Consider the following 19608-nt stretch of genomic DNA (forward strand, 5'->3'; position numbering starts at 1 on the left):
ATTTTTACCTGTTCTCCTTCTGTCTTACACACTACTGACTTTTTGTGCAGCATTTCAAAAACTCATTTAAAAGTATTAGCAAATTATAAAGTGATCCTGTATGGCCTTACTTTCTACATCATCTTCTGCTTCGACATCTTGGTATCATGTCTTACTCTCCTGTCCATCGCAGTTGTCTTCTCTGCCTGGTGCTTGCCACTTTTGTTCTGCTGTTTATGTTAGGGACTATCCTGTGCTATCTGAAGTCAGCAACAAGGTCTCTTTCTGTCAAGTGTCTTCATACACTAGAACACATTTATTTGCTGTTTCCTCTTGCATCTTAAATACCAGTTATTTTGTCAGTATACTGACTTCATTTATCCCTTCATTTTGTTTCTGTACTCCCATTATGTGATTTGGACATTACTGCTGCTTGCACTAGAACCTACCCTTTCATTTTTGTTTATTCCTGTTTTTGAGATCTTTCAGTATGCATCTGCATATGGATAAAACCTGCCAAAAACCTATCACACACTCATAAAAATATTTTTCACAAGTTCAATTTATTTAGAATATCCCTCTCTTTTGTCTTTATTTGAAGAATTATCTTAATTTCTGTTGTGTGGTGTTCAACATAATGTTGAAGTTTGACAAATGCTGACTTATTCAAAAGCAGCCTGTTCTGTGCTGTACTAATAACTACCTACCACTTTCTATTTCTCCCATTCCAGAAGAACAGGAGGAAGGATGTTGTGTCTAAATCCTTTAATTTTCTGTAAAAATATTCAGTAGGGAAAATCAGTATCTGATTAAGCAATGTAACTTGGTTTTGTCTTCTGCATAACACACTAATATTTTTTTTTTTCTGAGTTGTAGTAGTATCTCTGTACAAAGATTGGTCTGTCTTCTTGAAAGGAACAAACTTAGAGAAAAATATTGTATGGCCCTACATAAAGAACTTTGTCTACAAAGATGAAACTCCCTTGGTTTTTTGAAAGAGTTTAGAAAATGAAAACACTAAACTTCTGAGAGATCATAAAGAGTATTTGTCATCTTCTTGGTTTGACCTGGAAAGCATCTGTTAAAATTTGTGACTTAATAGCACAACAATTATACATTAACAGAGTTGGTATTTTATGATTACATTTTGATAGGGTGTAGCTAGTTAGAGAAATATCTCTGAAGAAAATTGGTTATGAATTCCTTACAAAATCTGCATGAAGTGTCTGAAAACAGGCACAGAGTCTCCTTAATAATGAAAGAATCTGTTGACCTTAGTTTGGGGAAAAATGTGAAATGGCTTGGAATATTTCACAATTTAATTAAAGTGTCTACCTCTTGTATAAAATTGACTTTAGACTCTGTAATGAACACAGAAAACTTTCCAAAAAATTATTTTTCTTGTAGCATCGACAAGGTGATTCTCTTTATACACGGGTAACTGTCTAGCTTTTCATTTGTGCCACATCAAAATTGGAGACTTTTTTTGGCTTTGTTTTCCTTCCTGCAGGTTGGTAGTTGGTTAGAGGCCTTTAAATGTGTATGCGTGATCAGTCACTCATCATCAGAGCCCAGCGAAACAGCTCTTCTTTATGGACATTTGAAATAAAGCCAGTCTTAGCAAGGAGATCTCTTGCAAGAATTGCCAACAAATTAGATTAATTTTTAAAGTGGATATGAAGTCTGGTTAAACAAACATTTCATTGCTTTTAGCAGCTGATTGCTTGATTTCAAACAAAAAAAAAAAGCTGTACCATCTGGTCCTTGGAAAACAAAGAAGCATTACACATTTGTTTTTTTAAAAATTGCATGGAAAAATATTTATATAATTTACCAATTTTATATATATATATATGAATTTATATAAATTACCGCTTTTACTTTTTCTATGCATAAAATGATTTAATTCATTAATGTATAATATCTATAACTTTGTAATAGTCATACATTTCAAAGAAAATATGGGAATTGCTAGAAAAGCTTCTGTCTACAATGTTCATCATTATGTCTGAGCTATTTATCATAACACAGTTTGACAAGCAGTTCTACAACTTGAAACACAAAGCAGTATAGAGAGGTCAAGGAAAAATTGAAAAAAAATTCCCTGCTAAATCAATTGATCTTATTCTAGTAAATATTGTGCAATTTTTAGACCTTGCTAGAAGAGTATTCATTGTGTAGATACGTAACAGAGTAACTGCAGAACTGTGTAGAGACAAGTATTACATGTGGTGAGAAATTTCACAATTCTGACACGCGATGTTATTCTGAGTTGTAATAAAATCTGAAAAATTCTAAAAATTAAAGAAAGAAAACTCATAAGCTTTTTAGTGTATCTCTGTAAAGAAAACTAAAGGAAAAAGTGTGGTCGATCAATGGAAGTGTCTCCATTTATGTTGTAAAACTTAAACCAGTGTATAAACAAAGTTCTGAAGCAAAGTATTTTCAAAAACAGTTAAAAGATAGTCTTGAGAATGTTTGCTTGTTCCTCCCACTCCAAGTTGTTGGAATTCTCTTCCTATTCTAGCTTTCTCTCACATGACAAAAATAAAATTGTGTGCCTCAAACTTCTGATCATTTCTGTATCTTTTGGAAAGATGTTTTGTTTTCTGTGAATGTCCGTGATGTTACTTTAATGTCAAAGGTATAATTCTTGATATATAAATAAAGTAAACTTATTGTTATTACAGATTTTTTTCTCCAGGATATGAAGATCCTTATTGCTGTGTTTTGTGTTTTGTTTTATTCCAGCTATTTATGAACTCTCTTGTGAAGCATACAAACACTTGGGCAAAACTTCAAATTACTACTGGATAGATCCAGATGGCAGTGGGACACTGGGACCTCTGAAAGTTTATTGTAACATGACAGGTAACTGCATTGTATTTGCTAATTCTTTTTTTTTTTTTTTAATGTAGTTGTGAGAAAGAGTCTGTTCATAATTCATATTTCTTGGCAAAAGAAAAATAATTTGTAAGAGTTTTTCATGAGAGAGATTATCGTATTTATAGTCACCATTCAGTATCGTCTCAGCAAGGCAGTAGCTAATCTATTTCATAAGCTTTTTGCTCACAGCTATCAATTAGCCTTAACAGGCCTTTGTATCCTCAGTATTGCATTTTTTTTTTTTAAGTATATATATATATATATATGGCTATATACCAAAACTTTTGCATATTGGTCAACATTTTGTAGTTCAGTAATGTCCTCAGTTCATAGAATACTGCAGGAGGCAGTTTTTTAGAAATGTCAGATTTATATTTCTGTCCAGATATTGCTGACTTTCATACACTTACCACTATAGGCAGGGAACAGAAATTATTTACAAGAGAAACAAAATATTCGAGTTTTCTTGTTTGCCTGCTGTGTCTTTTTAACTGGTGTTAGAAGGACACATCTTGTTTAACTTCTGACACCATATATATAACTGCATTAAATTATTTTGGTTTTGTTGTGTGTTTTTTTTCCTGCTTTTAACACTAGTTTTGCATGGTTTCCCATCTGGGCATTCTCACGGAAGATGTCCTGTCTTAGTCATTAACGTTGCCATGCTGAGGCAGAAAAATATGATAATAAAAAAGGAAGAAGGTGCAATTTTCTGCACTGGGAGTGTATTATTTCCTTGGTCTGTTAATGCATGACAATTGTCTCAGCACTTTTTCCTGATATGAAATATTGAGTAGCTGATAAAACAGACATGTTCCCTGACTTTCCCCAGAAGTCTACGTAATAAGTTTGAACTTCATTCTGTTTGCACTGGAAATCTGGCATACATCAGAGTCCTCAGACTTCAGCATCAGCAACATGAACATAAAGGAATTATCACAAGTTGAAACAGTAACTCTGACTCTTTAGAGATTACAGTCACTGAAGCTTATGTAGTTTTTCCTGGAGGTAGAAACGTGTACATGTCTGGACCTGTGGAGTGGGTTTTAGCTAACTTGGATCAGAGAGACTGGAAGAGGCAGAGGGAGAAAGCTGACTTGAAGGGGAATGCATGGCACATGCAGCAGACCCCAGATCAAGTGCTCATAGGTAGACAGCCTGCTGGAGAACAGAAGAACACTATTGTTTCATATTGCCATTAATGTCTACATTTGTATAATAAACACATACCTAAAAAAGGAGCCTGAGCCTGAGCTCTGGAGTTCCATGAGTCCTTCTTGGACTGGAGAGACAGGCCAGCCAATCTGTTCTGAGACACAGGTGTAAAGGCAATCTTTCAGATAAGTGGATCCTGACCCATTTAGGCCTTTTAAAATCATAACTAGCACCTTGAACTGTATCAGTAACTAATCACGCAGGCACTGCAGGGAACAATGCCAAGAATGGCTGATATATTACAGCAATTTCTGCTCTTCAGAAGAACTGTCATGTTCAGTGCTTTTGGATACTCTTCAAGGGTAACTTTGTAAATTAAAAATACAGTACTGTAGTGGTGTCAGGTACTAAAAAATACACCTATCCAATACCACAGTACTGCTTATTCATGTTAAATACAAATATACAGTAGAAGGTCTTAGTAGCTTTTCCAACACTGGGGAAAAATCAGATAAGAAAATTAAAAGTAAGCATTTCATTTTATTAATGTTTCTTGTCTACAAAACAATTTCCAAAGTACTTAAATGTGACCTTTTCCTAATCAGTGCAAGGAGAACATGAGCACAAGGATAAGTCATTTAGTGCTTATTCCTTTCATTTGTCTATGACACATGCTGTGGAAAAGTGCAATTTTCTTTTTTAATTGAATTGTTCTCATCAGCAACTCTTTGCTAAAAGAAAAAGGCATTTTGCACTAGTATCCAGCTAACTGTTTAAATTTAAAAAATAAGAACCTAACAGAAATATTTCTTCATTAAGATGCAAATGACTGCAAGGAATCTGTGAAAATTGATGGGAAGTAATTTTAATCTCTTCTTCTAAAACTGGAAGGCCACTCTTGACAATTGGTCTCAAATAGCTTAGTAAAGCACATCACCTGTATACATACTGTGTAGTACCTATACATTGCAGCTGTTACAGCTTTCATTTTCTTTTAATTATTGGTCATCTTAAGCACTGAAAACTGTGGAGGGTAAAGAGCTATGTTTTTAGGATAAAAGTCATAACACCTTAAATCTTTTTCTGAATCTATAGAGTATTATTTCTAGATAATTATTATCAGTAATACATGTACCAGAGAAGGGACAGAATGAGGTTACTTGAGGGAATTACTTTGCTTCATAATAAGACATTTCTGTAGAATTCTGTAGCAATGGTGCATATCTTATCATATAATGAAAGACACTAGAGGATATTAGAATAAGAGCAGAATTCTCAAATAATTTTAGTATTGAAATTGTGCAGGTTTATGGTATTACTAGCACTATATTTGAAAAATAGCTTAAACTGACTGAATTACAATTCACTTTTTTTTTGTGAACATGAAACTATGTAATCTACAGATCTAGCTATACTGAATAGTATACGGAGTATACTAAATAAAAAAAATAATTCTTCATATGACAGGATAATGATATTTTATTTTAACAGATACATCCTTAACTGTTTTTCCCTCTCTAGCCTGAGAGTTAAATTTAAATGCTCATATTAACCCACTATGTTAAACAAACATCTGTATATTAAGTTACTACTGAGGATGCTGATAGGCATTTTAAATATCCCTCATTTTATTCAGGCTGAACTAGCAAGTGAGAACATCCTAGTGAGTAAAAAGGTAATGTAAAATGTAACTTGCTAGTTTGGTTCCTGGGGAAAACAAGCCCACAAGGTTAGGGTTATTAGCAAAGCTAGCATACATCTTGCTAAATCAAGGTGGCTTAACATTTATGTACTTCTTTCACACTTACTATAGTATAGTTTTACTGGTCAAAGTGTTGGAGAGTAAGCTGCACTCTAACTTGACTATAAACCTTCAGGGGCAGGGGCAATATCCTGAACAGGCACTGAAATTGTATATTTAGAAACTCCATCTCTAGCCTGTGAAGCTACAGCGTCACAAATACTGCGTCACAAATTTCATTATTTCATAATTATGTCAGCCTTTCACCTACGTATTCTGTAGTCAGAAAGTGTTAGGGCTCCCAAATGTGTGGAAAAAAAAATAATAAAAAGATACAATTACAGCGAATTACAGTGCAGTAGACAGCTGTCTGGGCATATTTCTGGGCGTAATCCATATCCATCATTTTAGTGTCTCTTAATTTAGTAAACTGGTGAATGTCATGATGAGTCCTGCCCTTCACAGATGTTGTTGTGGTACCTAAAAAATGTTCTTCTTTCTGAGATGAACTGGCAATTCATAAGTGCAGTCAAACTCATAGAAATACATGTATGCATGTGCTCCTCACAGCAATTCATGGTCTCTACAAATCACTCTGTATTGTCAAAGAGATTCCAGAGAGCCCCATACTCATATCCTTGTCTTCTTCAAATAAACCTTGTACTCGCAGTGCTGTGTTTTGATAGTGAAGAGGAACCAAACACTTAGATTTTATATCCTCATAGTGGAGATAAATATTTGATATCTCACATTTAAGTATCTATTCCTGCTGCAGTAACACAGCTTTTCAAAATCTGGGCCGTTGTAATAGATGTTCAGCAGTTTTCCAAATACTTATCAACGGGAACTATGTAAATTTTAGGAAGCTTTTTTTCTTTAAACAAAAAAAAAAACAATATTGAAAAGGTTTAGAGTTGAAAAGTTGGAACTGTTCAAATTAATTCACTTACAGAAAAATATTCTTTGAAGCTGTGATGTGGCATACTGTCTCACCATTAGACTGCTTTTCAGTTTATCTCAACTTGTGATCTTAGGCCAACAGGGAACTCTTCCCAAGCTCTGTCATGTTAAGGACGGTATCTTGCCCTCTCTCAGAGGCAGGTCCATGATGTAAAGTTAGACTCTGTGTTCAAGCAGGTTTTCCCAAAGATGGAGGGTTCCTATCTCAGTATCCAGATTAACGCCTTCCCTTTTTTCTCTTTAATTACCATTAGAACAGTAGATGTAGTGGAAATAATTACTTTCATAAGATATTTGTGGAATATGTAAACTTTGAGTGTATTACAACTTCACCCCACGCTCTGTGTGATATTTTATATTTCTGAATCTCTAGGCTTGATTCAGTTTCCTCTGGCAGCTTTTCACAGAATCATAGAATCATAGAGTAGTTGAGGTTTGAAGGGACCTTTAAAGGTCGTCTTGTCCAATCTCTGTGAAAGGAGCAGGGACATCTCCAACTATATCAGGTTGCTTAGAGCCCCATCCAACCTGGCTTTGAACGTTTCCAGGGATGGGGCATCCACCACCTCTCTGGGCAACCTGTTCCAGTATTTCACCACCCTCATTGTAAAAAATGTCTTCCTGATATCTAATGTAAATCTACCTCTGTCTAGTTTAAAACCATTACCCCTTGTTCTATCATAGCAGGCCCTAGTGAAAAGTTTGTCCCCATCTTTTTTATAAGACGCCATTAGGTACTGGAAGGCCGATATAAGGTCTCCCTGGAGCCTTCTCTTCTCCAGGCTGAACAACCCCAACTCTACATACGAGAGCTGCTCCATCCCTCTGATCATCTTCGTGACCCTCCTCTGGACCCTCTCCAACTAGTCCATGTCATTCTTATGTTGGGGGCTCCAGAGCTGGACACAATACTTCAGGTAGGATCTCACTAGAGCAGAGTAGAGGGACAGAATCACCTCCCTCGACCTGCTGGCTATGCTCCTTTTCATTCAGCCCAGGATACAATTGGCTTTCTGGGCTGCAAGCACACATTGTTGACTCATGTTAAGCTTCTCATCAAGCAACACTCCCAAATCCTTCTCCTCAGGGCTGCTCTCAATTGGGGGATTGCCCCAATCCATGTGCAGGACCTTGCACTTGGCCTGGTTGAACTTCATGAGCTTTGCACAGACCCACCTCTCCAGCCTGTCAATGTCCCTCTGGTTGACATCCCTTCCCTCCAGCATGTCAATTGCACCACACAGCTTGGTGTCGTTGGTGATCTTGCTGAGAGTGCACTCTATCCCACTGCCCATGTTGCCAACAAAGATGCTGAACAGGGCTGGGCCCAATACTGACCCCTGAGGAACGCCACTCCTCCACTTGGAGATCAAGCCATTCACAGCAACTCTTTCAGCACGGCCGTCCAGCCAACTCCTTATCCACTGGGTGGTCTGTCCATCAAATCCTTATCTCTCTAGTTCATCCTTTAGACAAGGATGTAATGCAGGACAGTGTCAAACGCTTTGCACAAGTCCAGGCAGATTATACCAGTTACTCTTCCCTTATCCACCAACACTGTAACCCTGTCATAGGAGGACACCAAATTTGTCAGGTACGATCTGCCCTTAGTGAAGCCATGCTGGCTGTCACCAGTCACCATCTTATTTTCCATGTGCCTTAGCATAGTTTCCAGGAGAATCTGCTCCATGATCTTTCTGGGCACAGAGGTGAGGCTGACCGGCCTGTAGTTCCCTGGGTCTTCCTTGTTCCCCCTTTTAAAAATGGAGATTATGTTGCTCCTTTTCCAGCCATCAGGAACCTCACCAGACTGCCATGCCTTCTCAAATATGATGGACAGTGGCTTATCAACTTCATCTGCGAGTTCCCTCATGACCTGCGGATGCATCTCATCAGGTGCCATGGGCCTGTGCACCTTCAGGTTCCTTAGATGGTCCCAATCCTGTACTTCTACAGTGGGCAGGTCTTCATGCTCCCAGTCCACGTCTTTGCCTTCTGCAACTTGGGCAATGTGGCTAAAGCCCTTGCTGGTGAAGACTGATGCAAAAAATTTGTTGAGTACCTCAGGCTTCTCCATATCCCAGGTAACCAGACCTCCCGTTTCCTTCTGGAGAGGGCCCACATTTTCCCCAGTTTTCCTTCTATCCTCCATGTACCTATAGTAGCTTCTCTTGTTGCTCTTGACATCTCTGGCCAGATTTAATTCTGCCAGGGCTTTAGCTTTCCTGACATGATCCCTGGCTGCTTGGACAATCTCTCTGTATTCCTCCCAGGCTACCTCTTCACTTGTATAGGTTTCTTTTTTGTTTTTGAGTTGGTCCAGGAGCTCCTTGTTCATCCATGCAGGCCTCCTGGCATTTTTGCCTGATTTCCAATTTGTTGGGATGCATTGCTTCTGAACTTGGAGGAGGAGATCCTTGAATATTAACCAGCTTTCTTGGGCCCCTTTCCCCTCCAGGGCTTTATCCCATGATACTCTGCCAATCAGATCCCTGAAGAGGCCAAAGTCTGCTCTACTGAATTCCAGGGTAGAGAGCTTGCAGCACACCCTCCTCGCTGTGCTAAGGATCTGGAACTCCACTATTGCATGATCACTGCAGCCAAGGATGCCCTTGAGCTTTACATTCTCCACCAGCCCCTCCTTGTTAGTGAGAACAAGGTCCAGCATAGCACCTCTCCTCATTGTCTCCTCTATCACTTCGAGAAGGAATTTATCATCAATGCATTCCAGAAACCTCCAGGATTGTTATGCCCTGCTGTGTTGTCCCTCCAACAGATATTGCGGTGGCTGAAGTCCCCCATGAGGAACAGATCTTATGATCATGAGGCTGCTCCTGTCTGTCTATAGAGGGTCTCATCCGCTCTGTCTTCCTGGTCAGATGGCTGGTAGCAGACCCCCCATTATAATGTCCCCTGTCCTTGTCCTCCTTTTAATCCTGACCCATAAGCTCTCGGTTGGCTCCTTGTCCATCCCCAAGTGAAGCTCCATGCACTGCAGCTGCTGGTTGACAGAGAGGGCAACACTCCCTCCTCATCTCCCTTTCCTGTCCTTTCTGAAGAGCCTGTGTCCTGCCATTGAAATACTCCGGTCATAGGAGTCATCCCACCACGTCTCTCTGATGCCAATAAGATTAGGCTTGCACATGTCTCTAATTTATTCTTGTTTATTCCCCATGCTATGTGCGTTTTCATAGAGGCATTTAAGTTGGGCCCCCCTCTAAAAGACTATGTCAAAAATTTGTCTCAACATGTTGAAACATCAAACCACCCGCCGAACAATGGAACTTCAGTTACTAGAGTCTTCCTGTTATGTTGCAAGCCAACTCCTGTTATCTTGCAAGCCAATTCCTGTTGTCCTGTGGACCTGAATGAAGAGCTGATTCTGAGAAATCTAGTCCTACCCCCCGGCATGAGCCCAAACCCGAGGCCAGAAGAGAAAAACAGAGGGGCCCAGAGACGGTAATGGGCATGCATATCACCGCCAGGTGAGGGGTGTGGCTGGGCAAACCAGCTCTTGGAATACAATGAATATGCAATGAAACGAACAATAAAAGGACAAAAACAACCAACATGGAAAGGGGGAACAAACATCAAGGAAACAACACATTGACGGAAATCAACATCGACAGAATCAACATCAGACCGAGTGAACTGGACTGTCGGGATGCCGCAGCTCTGTGGTGGTAGCTATTGCAACTGAAACTCTTTTCTTTTCTTTCTCTTTCATTTCTTTCTCTCTTTTCTCTTGCATTTGCAAACTTTTTCTTGGGTAAATAAAGTTACCTGGCGCTTGACTCCATTTTGAGTCTTAATTCTGTTCCCGAGCATACGAGCAAAACCACACTCCGGTGTGTGAGAGGTTGGTCCAGCCGCCCCTAGCCTCCCAGACTCGTCTGAGGTCGGCTAGAACACAAGGGGGCCTTCCTCTCATCCGAAATCGGAACGTGACACCCCCACAATGAAGCTGACTTGCTGGCTGGAGTAGCTGTAATTCCTTTGTGCTGCTACTTTTTGTTTCAGTCTCATTGAGAAAGACACAAGATATGTGTTAATATTTGTCTTTATTTTTTCTGTTTCTTTTTTTCCCACCAGCCCAAGGAGGATCAGTAAGTTTACCCTGATGTTGTGCATTTTTCCAGCTAGAATCTTCAGAGCAGTGGATGAGGAATAAGCAGAGGAACAATGCACAGGGACCATAGGTGCTTAGTTATTTATCCTAATGGCTGCATGGGACATCGGTGGAAGAGGCAGACCAGCACTTCCATAGTTCCTTGAGGCTTTTGTGCTGAGGACCGGGAAATCATGGCCTTCCTGTTGTTTCTTCTTCTTCTTCATCATTTAGACCACTGATGCAAAGCAGAACTGAAAGGTTTCATAGAACTGAAAGGTTTCATAATCTATTTTACCAAAAGATATGTCAGTTAATTCTTTCTATTGGTCCTGAAGTCATTATGCCTCTGTGATGTGGCTTTTATCTCATTTCAGGATCCAAATAGCTGCAAGCGTAATGGCTCCATTTGAGTGGTACTTAGCCTATCCCCTTTCTAGCACAGTTCTTTTGCCTAGAGCTGCACATCTTCAAACACTTAAAGAAATCATTATGTGTATTCATAGCCTGCCTCATTAAGGTCAAATGCACGGGGTGGTTTCTCTACCCACTCTCCTTCTTCCTTTCTTCTCTCTTCTCTTTTTTAACAAAAGTGGCACATTTAATAATTACTGCAATGACTTTGTGAATAGATATTAAACAACCATAACTGTCGTATCCTGTGATTATTCTGTCTTCTTTCTGTAAATAGTGGGTCACTGGAGTGCTTTTTACTATGACATATGTAGAAACATATGGCATGAATATAAATGTGCTATTCATCACTACATGGTGATGAAAACTGCCCCAACAGCGGTAAATGTTTAATTCCATTGCACATATCTATATAATTCGTCTTTCAGGTGAGATTTTGCCTGAGAACTGATTTACTGAACTTCCAAGGTACCAAAACTTTTATTCATGCATATGTATATATAAATGCATGTAAGTAGTACTTACCTTCATCTCAACAAGTTTAGCAAGTGCCTTTCCTCCCCATGCTCTGGAGCACAGTACTGACTTGGTTAGAAGAAGGTCATGGTTGTTTTTCTAGATGGATGTAACCTTTTCACTCAGCCTCAATCACAGGTTGCAATTGCCAGCCTTTGTCTGGACTCGTCTTGATTAGATGCAGCTTACTGTCTGGAATCCTTCTGAAATAAATCAGGATGGTTTTCTGTTTGTTTGTTTTTGCCTCAGGTTAACACTGAAAAATGATGTTGTTAGGCACTCCTGTGCTTGGCAGTTACTTGTATTTGACTGGTTAAAGCCACAGTCTAGAGGGCAGGGCATAAGTGAGTGTAGGCTGTTGCTGTGTTCTGTGACAGCATGTTGAGATGGCAGGCTTTTAAAGATGGAAGAAGAAAGGACTACAGGCTACTCAGCCCTACTAGTAAAACAACACTTGAGTGCCATGTGATTGTAGGATCATTTTTTATTATTTTAATGTTCAGAACTTAAAAATACACTGCCATAGAAACAGTCTCCACACAGAGATTAAGGTTTTAATTATCTCAGGGCTCATCATAACATAAAAAGGGTAGAATTGGGAAAATGGAGCGTGAATCAACATCTGATAACTTCACTAAATAAAAACGTGTCCTGACAAAAATGTGGCGTCATAACTTTAGGGTCTGCAGTAAATCACATTAAAATCATGATTCTAAATCACATTAGAATATCTCTAGATATTTTCTCCAGTCACCTTTGCATGTGTAGAAAAGAAAAAGCTAATCCAGTGTGCAGCTGCAGAGAAAATATCAAACCATAAAATAAATATACCTTGTGAAGTCTGTCCCCAGGAGAAGGTTCTTGATTTGCTCTGTTTCAGTAGAGGACAAACTTTATCATCGGCATTTAAGTTATCTTATCAAGTCACCAAGAAATAGAAACATTTCCTACTGTCTGACTAGTGTCTTTTGTTTCTTCCCCTTCTTTCTTCCTGTCTCACCTCAAGCTCTGGAGTATCATATAACATAATATAGGAATAAAAGTCAATGTCATGTCATCTTCATAATGTATTTCAAGTGCTCATAGTTGGAGCATGAGCTTCACAGAACATCTGTACATCAAGCATAAGGCAACTAAATGTGCATTGACCTCAAAGAATGAGAACAAAGTGGCATTTGAGAAGTAGTTGAAAATAAAGCAGAATCTTTGTTTTGCCAAATTATTTAGTCTAGAAGGAGGAAAAAATCCTGACATAATCTGCAATCAGAAAATATTCCTCATTTGTTGGGAACCGAGCTCTGAACAGACATTAGAAAACAACAGATCTTTCTAGAACTTAGTGCATTGCAGGACCTCATAAGCCTATATTTCAAAAAATATGTCCATAATTGGGACAAAGAAAAAAGGTATGGTTGGAAATAGAATGATGAGGGGTACTGTCTACTTTAAACTGTTAGTGTTAGTTTTAGAAGCAAACATTTAGCTCTGGGTTCATTCTCCCACACATATGCCCTACAGGACATGTAAGGAACTCAGCACAAGCTGCATCAGGTCAGTGCTATGCTTCAGTTATCCCTAGAAAATTGCTTCTATAGAGAACATATTGAAAGCCCAAACCAAGCTTGTGTTTTCTGTAAAACTTTTATTTCTGCTTTTGGTCATTTAAATCAAGTTAAAGCTAGACAGTTAATTTACCCCTGAAATGATACGGAAGTTGTCGGGCCTTGTAAAATTTTATATTATTTTGATGGTAATATTTTCTGCAGAGTTTTTCTGTTGTTTGGGTGGATACAGATGTTGACGGTGTATGTGTTTCTGCCTATCCACTACATCACTGGGAAAGTTTATCTGTGCTTCTCTGGGCTTTGAGGAACAAGCCCAGTGATCCAGCTGTACTGCATCAAAGCCTGGAATGTGAGTCACTAGGTTCAGATGGGGATTTCTGGCATACAGAAATACTTTCTCAAATATGCTTCCCCTGTAAGGCTTCCTTGTCCTTAAACAACACTTCAAAGAATGACTTCTCAGCAAGTCTTATTCAGAGTTGGTTGTTTCTAACTGCTAGTACTGTCTTGTCTTGTTGACAGACCGTGGGACAAGAAAAACACTTATGTGTTCTTACCTTTCTGTTGTCATTTTCTTTGAAACTGGAATCAATCTAACTAAAAGATCATAGAGCAGATTAGTTTAAAGGAAATGTTTAAAATCCCGTTCAGATGGCAGATGGTGTATTTTCACTTATTACTGAGTTAGATAATCAAGTGATGGAAAGTTTACAGACAATTTTGAAAACAGAGAAGCGAAATTCATTCCACTTTAGAATTCCCAACCAATATTCAGAGTCCAGTGCTGTGTACTGCTGTGTAATTCTCTGAATTAATTTGCCTAGAAGGGCAGGTTAGCTGTGTTGTCACTATTACTGTTAAAATATAACTTTCACTATACTGTTAAAAATTCAGACCTCCCTCCTAGGACTTACTAACAAGTAAAGTTAGTGCAGATTATGTAGGAGTGTGAATGTATAGAGTTACAGAGAGTTTGTGTGAAGGCTGTCTTTGAACACTCCTAGGAAACCCTAAGAGTACATACATATTTGCATTTTGTCGCTGAGAATTAGTCTTAGTGCTTTTCTACAAAGGAAAGCAGATGTGCAATAACTATGATATGAGATTACAGACAATATTTTTACTAATTTCTAGAATGGGTGCTTAGTACAAGTTTTAGGGCAGCATCAGAACTATGCTGTAAACTGACCTCCATTTCTGCTCCACATGGTGAGAGACAGATAGAACTGGGGAAAAAGCCTGCAGGGCGATGGCAATGAGGGCAAGAAAGACTGAAATCTGGGATTATCTGGGAATTGATCATTTTTTATCTCCAAGGCCACAGAAAGCAGCACTTCCTCTGAAAATATGGCAGTCAATCAGAAGATGCTATGAAGACACTGCTTACATTCATGAAAATCAAGGAGGAATTTTCCTGGGAGAACCAGAGTTTGTTGCAACCTACTGAGATTATCACTTGCTCCTTATCATTAGAAGGTGAAGAACAGTTGAAATAAATTTGTTACAACTTAAAAGCAAACCAATGAAAGCATTCCACATGGCATAGTGAGCAGAGTCCAGCCAACAGGGGCAAAAGACAAGAAGGAGTTTGTGAGACCTTGTGCAGACTATGGCTGGAGACTTCCACAGAGCAAAGTTTCAGATTTGGAATGGATACCTGCAGATTATGCAAAACAGGTCTCTCATTCAGTCTCAACTGCTAAGTACTCATGTACTGGAAGCCAAGTCGGTCTGATTTCAGACAGATGATACATATAAAATAGGATGCAGCTTGGCGTTTTGATGTCGCATTAACGGTCTGTGTTCGCTTTTATTGTGTTTCGAGTTCATGTTTGTGATCCGGAATTAACATGCTTTTAATGCTTCCTGCTTTAGGGATTTTTCCATTCTGTAAGCCCAAGTTTTCCTTTTTTCAGAGAGCCTGAAACTATTGGCTTTATCTAGTAAATGTCTGTATTACTGTGTCAGTACATGCTTCCCTGAGTAGGAACCATTGAGGTAATGATCTTCCATTATCCTAGATGAGATTTATGAGACTAACACCAGACACATTGAAGCATTTAACAGTAAGCAATTTAAGAAAATCAGTAAGAATAAATTATTCCCTTCCCTTCCAAAAATGATTATTGTGATTTTTGCCAAAGCAGTACCTTAGACCTCAAGATATTTCTTCAAAGAGACTAACTTTTTTCCTCCACTTTGGGATTCACTTGTGCGTCACAAACATAAGTCACTGTGGATTTTCGTTCAGACCAACATTGTCTGACTGCAATGGAATAAAGCTGTCAGTAGTCTTAAGAGAAGGTTAAATACCTTTGCCAGTAGTAATAGGACAAAGTCCTTTCACAAAACAATGGAAATGTCAAAGTTGTAAGTTACTGTATCAGATCTACGATCATCACTACTCTGTTGGAGTCGCTTTTTCTTAACAATAGTCTGTGAAGAGGAATTAGTGCCCTCACAGAGGCATGGATATTCCACAGAAACTGTTTAAGAGGCAAGTTGAAGGAGTTAAAAAGGCAAAGCTAACTTAGCTCTCCAAAGCCTGAGTGTGCCACGTTTTTTCTCTTGCACTTAGTATTCATGAGTCTAGATCAAATATGTTTCTGTCAGAAGCATTGGCTTCTACCTGAAGATACTTATTTTTTTGCTAATATTGAAGAAATATTCATTTTGTAAAATAGATTACTTAGAAATGACAGATCTGTTGGAATTATAAAAAAAAAAGACGTTAACCTACTTAATTAACGTTAATATTCAGAGAGGTCTTCTGACATTTATTTCAGCAATCTTTACCAATTCCACTGTGTAATAGAGCTCTGAGTGGTTGCTTCACTTCTGCTTGACACTTTTGCTGTAACAGTCTCAGATTTTTGCTACAACTGTCATGTTAATATTAAAACCATGTTATTTAATGCCCGACTGTATTGCAAACCTACACTTTAAAATGCTTTGCAGGACTTTGTGGCATCCACAGTGGAAGAGAAATGCTGCAGATGCCAGAGACCAGCAACCACATTTTTCATTAAATCAGATATAGAAGAATCAAATTGAAGTAGCTTCTGTTTCAGCCTTCTTGTGAAGCGGAAGTTACTAATCAATCATTTGGGTTTTAGTAGTACACTAAGTGCCAAACCTAGACAGTTTTTCAAGATTAGGTCTTAATATTTTGAAATCAAATAATATTTCTTGAAGATTTAGCTAGAACAAAGATATTATCTAATATCTCTTAGAGTTACTTCCTTTCTTCCTCTGTCCTTTTGTTTCCAGTCCGTATTGGCCTGGGAAATGTCTGCTATTAACACTGCTGCTTACACTTTGGTTCAAATGTATTTGTGACTAACATTTTAATACTAACATTAATATTAAATCTCTTAACATTCCACTTTTCTATAATATTTTCTGCTTCATGTGGTCTGGAAGTTATTTTTTCAGATTCATGAACAAGATTGCACGTGAAGCAATTGTCAGTATTACCTATGTTCTTTTGAGCCAGTAAAAAAACTAAACCTAAATCCTGGACCACCTCTGTGAATCTTTTGAGGTACTCAGTTCTCTCAGAATGATCTGTCCTTCTGTGACCTTAAAGCATACTGGTTTTTGTTTTTTTTTTTTTATTATTTCTGGTAAATAGGTTGGTTTTGGGGGTTATTTTGTTTGTTTGTTTGTTTTTAAGAAAATAGAAGGATTTGTTTATTTATTTATTTACAGCACATCCTTATGCCTGAGTGAATATCTGCCAAGTGGCTGGAATAAAATACTATTTTTAAGAAAACTAGACAGTTCACTGTCCATTTTTTTAGGAAAGCTGGACAGTTCACCTCTGTTCTATGTATTGCAAAGATATTTTCCTTTATTAGGAAACTCTTAGAATTTTTAATTTTTTAACTTTTTATTTCTGGTGAAATTAGTGTTCACTGAATTTATGTATTGCCCATGAGTCTGCCAGTTGTGCAAAGATCTTTTCATAGATGGCTTTACTTTTGAGAACTGATCTTTTTATCATGGGCTAAAAAATGCTATAAAGGAAAGCTAGTTTTATATCTAGAAACTTAGATTAGTTTTAATTCTTGAATTAATGATGGAAGATTGTTATCTTATGATCAATTTCTTCAGCTATCCAGATTGCATGTTTAGTGAAATTCTACTCATTAAGTAGGTACTCAGTGGATTACACTGTAGCAAAGCTTTTGCCCTACGATTATTATTTGTTTGTAGTATGTGCTCATTTTCCTGTTTTGTTGTTTTGGGGTTTTTTTTTGTATGTGTGTATTCTTCTTAGAATAGAGTAGAATTGTTGAGTTGGCAGGGTCCTACAGCAGTCATCTAGTCCAACTGCCTGGCCACTTCAGGACTGACTAAACGTTAAAGCATGTTCTTAAGGGTGTTGTCCGAATGCCTCTTAAATAGTGACAGGAATGGGGCATGGATCACCCCCTGCCCCAAGAAGCCTGTCCCAGGCTTGATCACTCTCTCAGTGGGCATATAAAACCAAAATTTTTAAGACCTTTTTTGCAGCTATCATCCAGACACACAGAGACTCTTAAAGAGAGGTAGCTGCCTTGTAGTATCGAATGGCCACCTAGCCAGCCAAATCCTTACCCACATCAGCATTACCAGCAACAAACTCTTCAATAAATGACTGCAGAATTCATTTAAAAACCCAGCAAACTTTATTCACACTCCTGGAGAGTAAAGCTTGTCCTCACAGACAGCAGTGCCACAAACTGCATTCTGCTGACACGGCAGTGTTTGTCTCATGTAGCTTTTTCAGTGTCTGGGCTGATTTGGCACTTTCTTCAATTAAGCATCCAAGATGGAAGATCAGTTAATGACATCTGTGCTTATTTATGGTTACGGTTAAGTGGTTATTTATATTATAAAGAACCACCCACTGTAGGAATAGTGCAGGTTTCCAGACCATCTAAGGAACCTGAAGGTGCACAGGCCCATGGCACCTGATGAGATGCATCCGCAGGTCATGAGGGAACTCGCAGATGAAGTTGATAAGCCACTGTCCATCATATTTGAGAAGGCATGGCAGTCTGGTGAGGTTCCTGATGGCTGGAAAAGGAGCAACATAATCTCCATTTTTAAAAAGGGAAACAAGGAAGACCCAGGGAACTACAGGCCGATCAGCCTCACCTCTGTGCCCAGAAAGATCATGGAGCAGATTCTCCTGGAAACTATGCTAAGGCACATGGAAAATAAGATGGTGATTGATGACAGCCAGCACGGCTTCACTAAGGGCAGATCGCACCTGACAAATTTGGTGTCCTCCTATGACAGGATTACAGTGTTGGTGGATAAGGGAAGAGTAACTGGCATAATCTGCCTGGACTTGCACAAAGCATTTGACACTGTCCCGCACAGCATCCTTCTCTCTAAACTAGAGAGGCACGGGTTTGATGGATGCACCATTCAGTGGATACAGAATTGGCTGGATGGCCGTGCTCAGAGAGTGATTGTCAATGGCTCAATGTCCAGGTGGAGACCGGTGAGGAGTGGCGTTCCTCAGGGTTCTGTATTGGGCCCAGCCCTGTTCAGCATCTTTGTTGGCAACATGGGCAGTGGGATAGAGTGCACCCTCAGCAAGATCACCAACAACACCAAGCTGTGTTGTGCAATTGACATGCTGGAGGGAAGGGATGTCATCCAGAGGGACCTTGACAGGCTGGAGAGGTGGGTCTGCGCAAAGCTCATGAAGTTCAACCAGGCCAAGTGCAAGGTCCTGCACATGGGTCGTGGCAATCCCAGGCACAAATACAGGCTGGGTGGAGAGTGGATTGAGAGCAGCCCTGAGGAGAAGGACTTGGGTGTGCTGGTGGATGAGAAGCTTAACATGAGCCGACAATGCACACTTGCAGCCCAGAAGGCCAACCACATCCTGGGCTGAATGAAAGGGAGTGTGGCCAGCAGGTCGAGGGAGGTGATTCTGCCCCCTTTTCTGGGGAAAAACTCTTCAGCAGGGCCTGTTGCAATAGGACATGGGGTAATGTTTTTAACATAGAGGGAGGTAGATTCAGATTGGACATAAGGAAACAATTTTTTGCGACAAGGGTGGTAGAACAGTGGAAGAGGTAGCTCAGAGAGGTGGGATATGCCCCATCCCTGGAAGTGTTCAAGGCGAGTTTGGATGAGGCTCTAAGCAACCCAAACTGTTCTATAATTGTATTCTATTCTGAGATGGTCTTAGACCTGCAGCCAGGGAGACGAAGGCTTTTTTTTTTCACTCACAGTGGACTAGCAAGTGTTTCTGGTGTTTATTGAAAATCGACTTTCCA

At 39.1% G+C, this 19608-nt stretch overlaps 1 protein-coding gene across 1 annotated transcript in view; it reads left to right on the forward strand.

Moving 5' to 3' along the window:
* Positions 1-19608, forward strand: part of CNTNAP2 (contactin associated protein 2) — a 1234090-nt gene that overhangs the window by 839703 nt on the left and 374779 nt on the right. The window contains exon 12 of the mRNA XM_086743072.1: positions 2731-2850. Within this exon, the coding sequence (XP_086599198.1) occupies positions 2731-2850 (120 nt within the window). The remainder of the gene's footprint in view (positions 1-2730; positions 2851-19608) is intronic.

This window comes from Chlamydotis macqueenii, chromosome 2 (assembly GCF_036417535.1).
Source record: "Chlamydotis macqueenii isolate bChlMac1 chromosome 2, bChlMac1.mat, whole genome shotgun sequence".
Lineage (NCBI taxonomy): Eukaryota > Metazoa > Chordata > Aves > Otidiformes > Otididae > Chlamydotis > Chlamydotis macqueenii.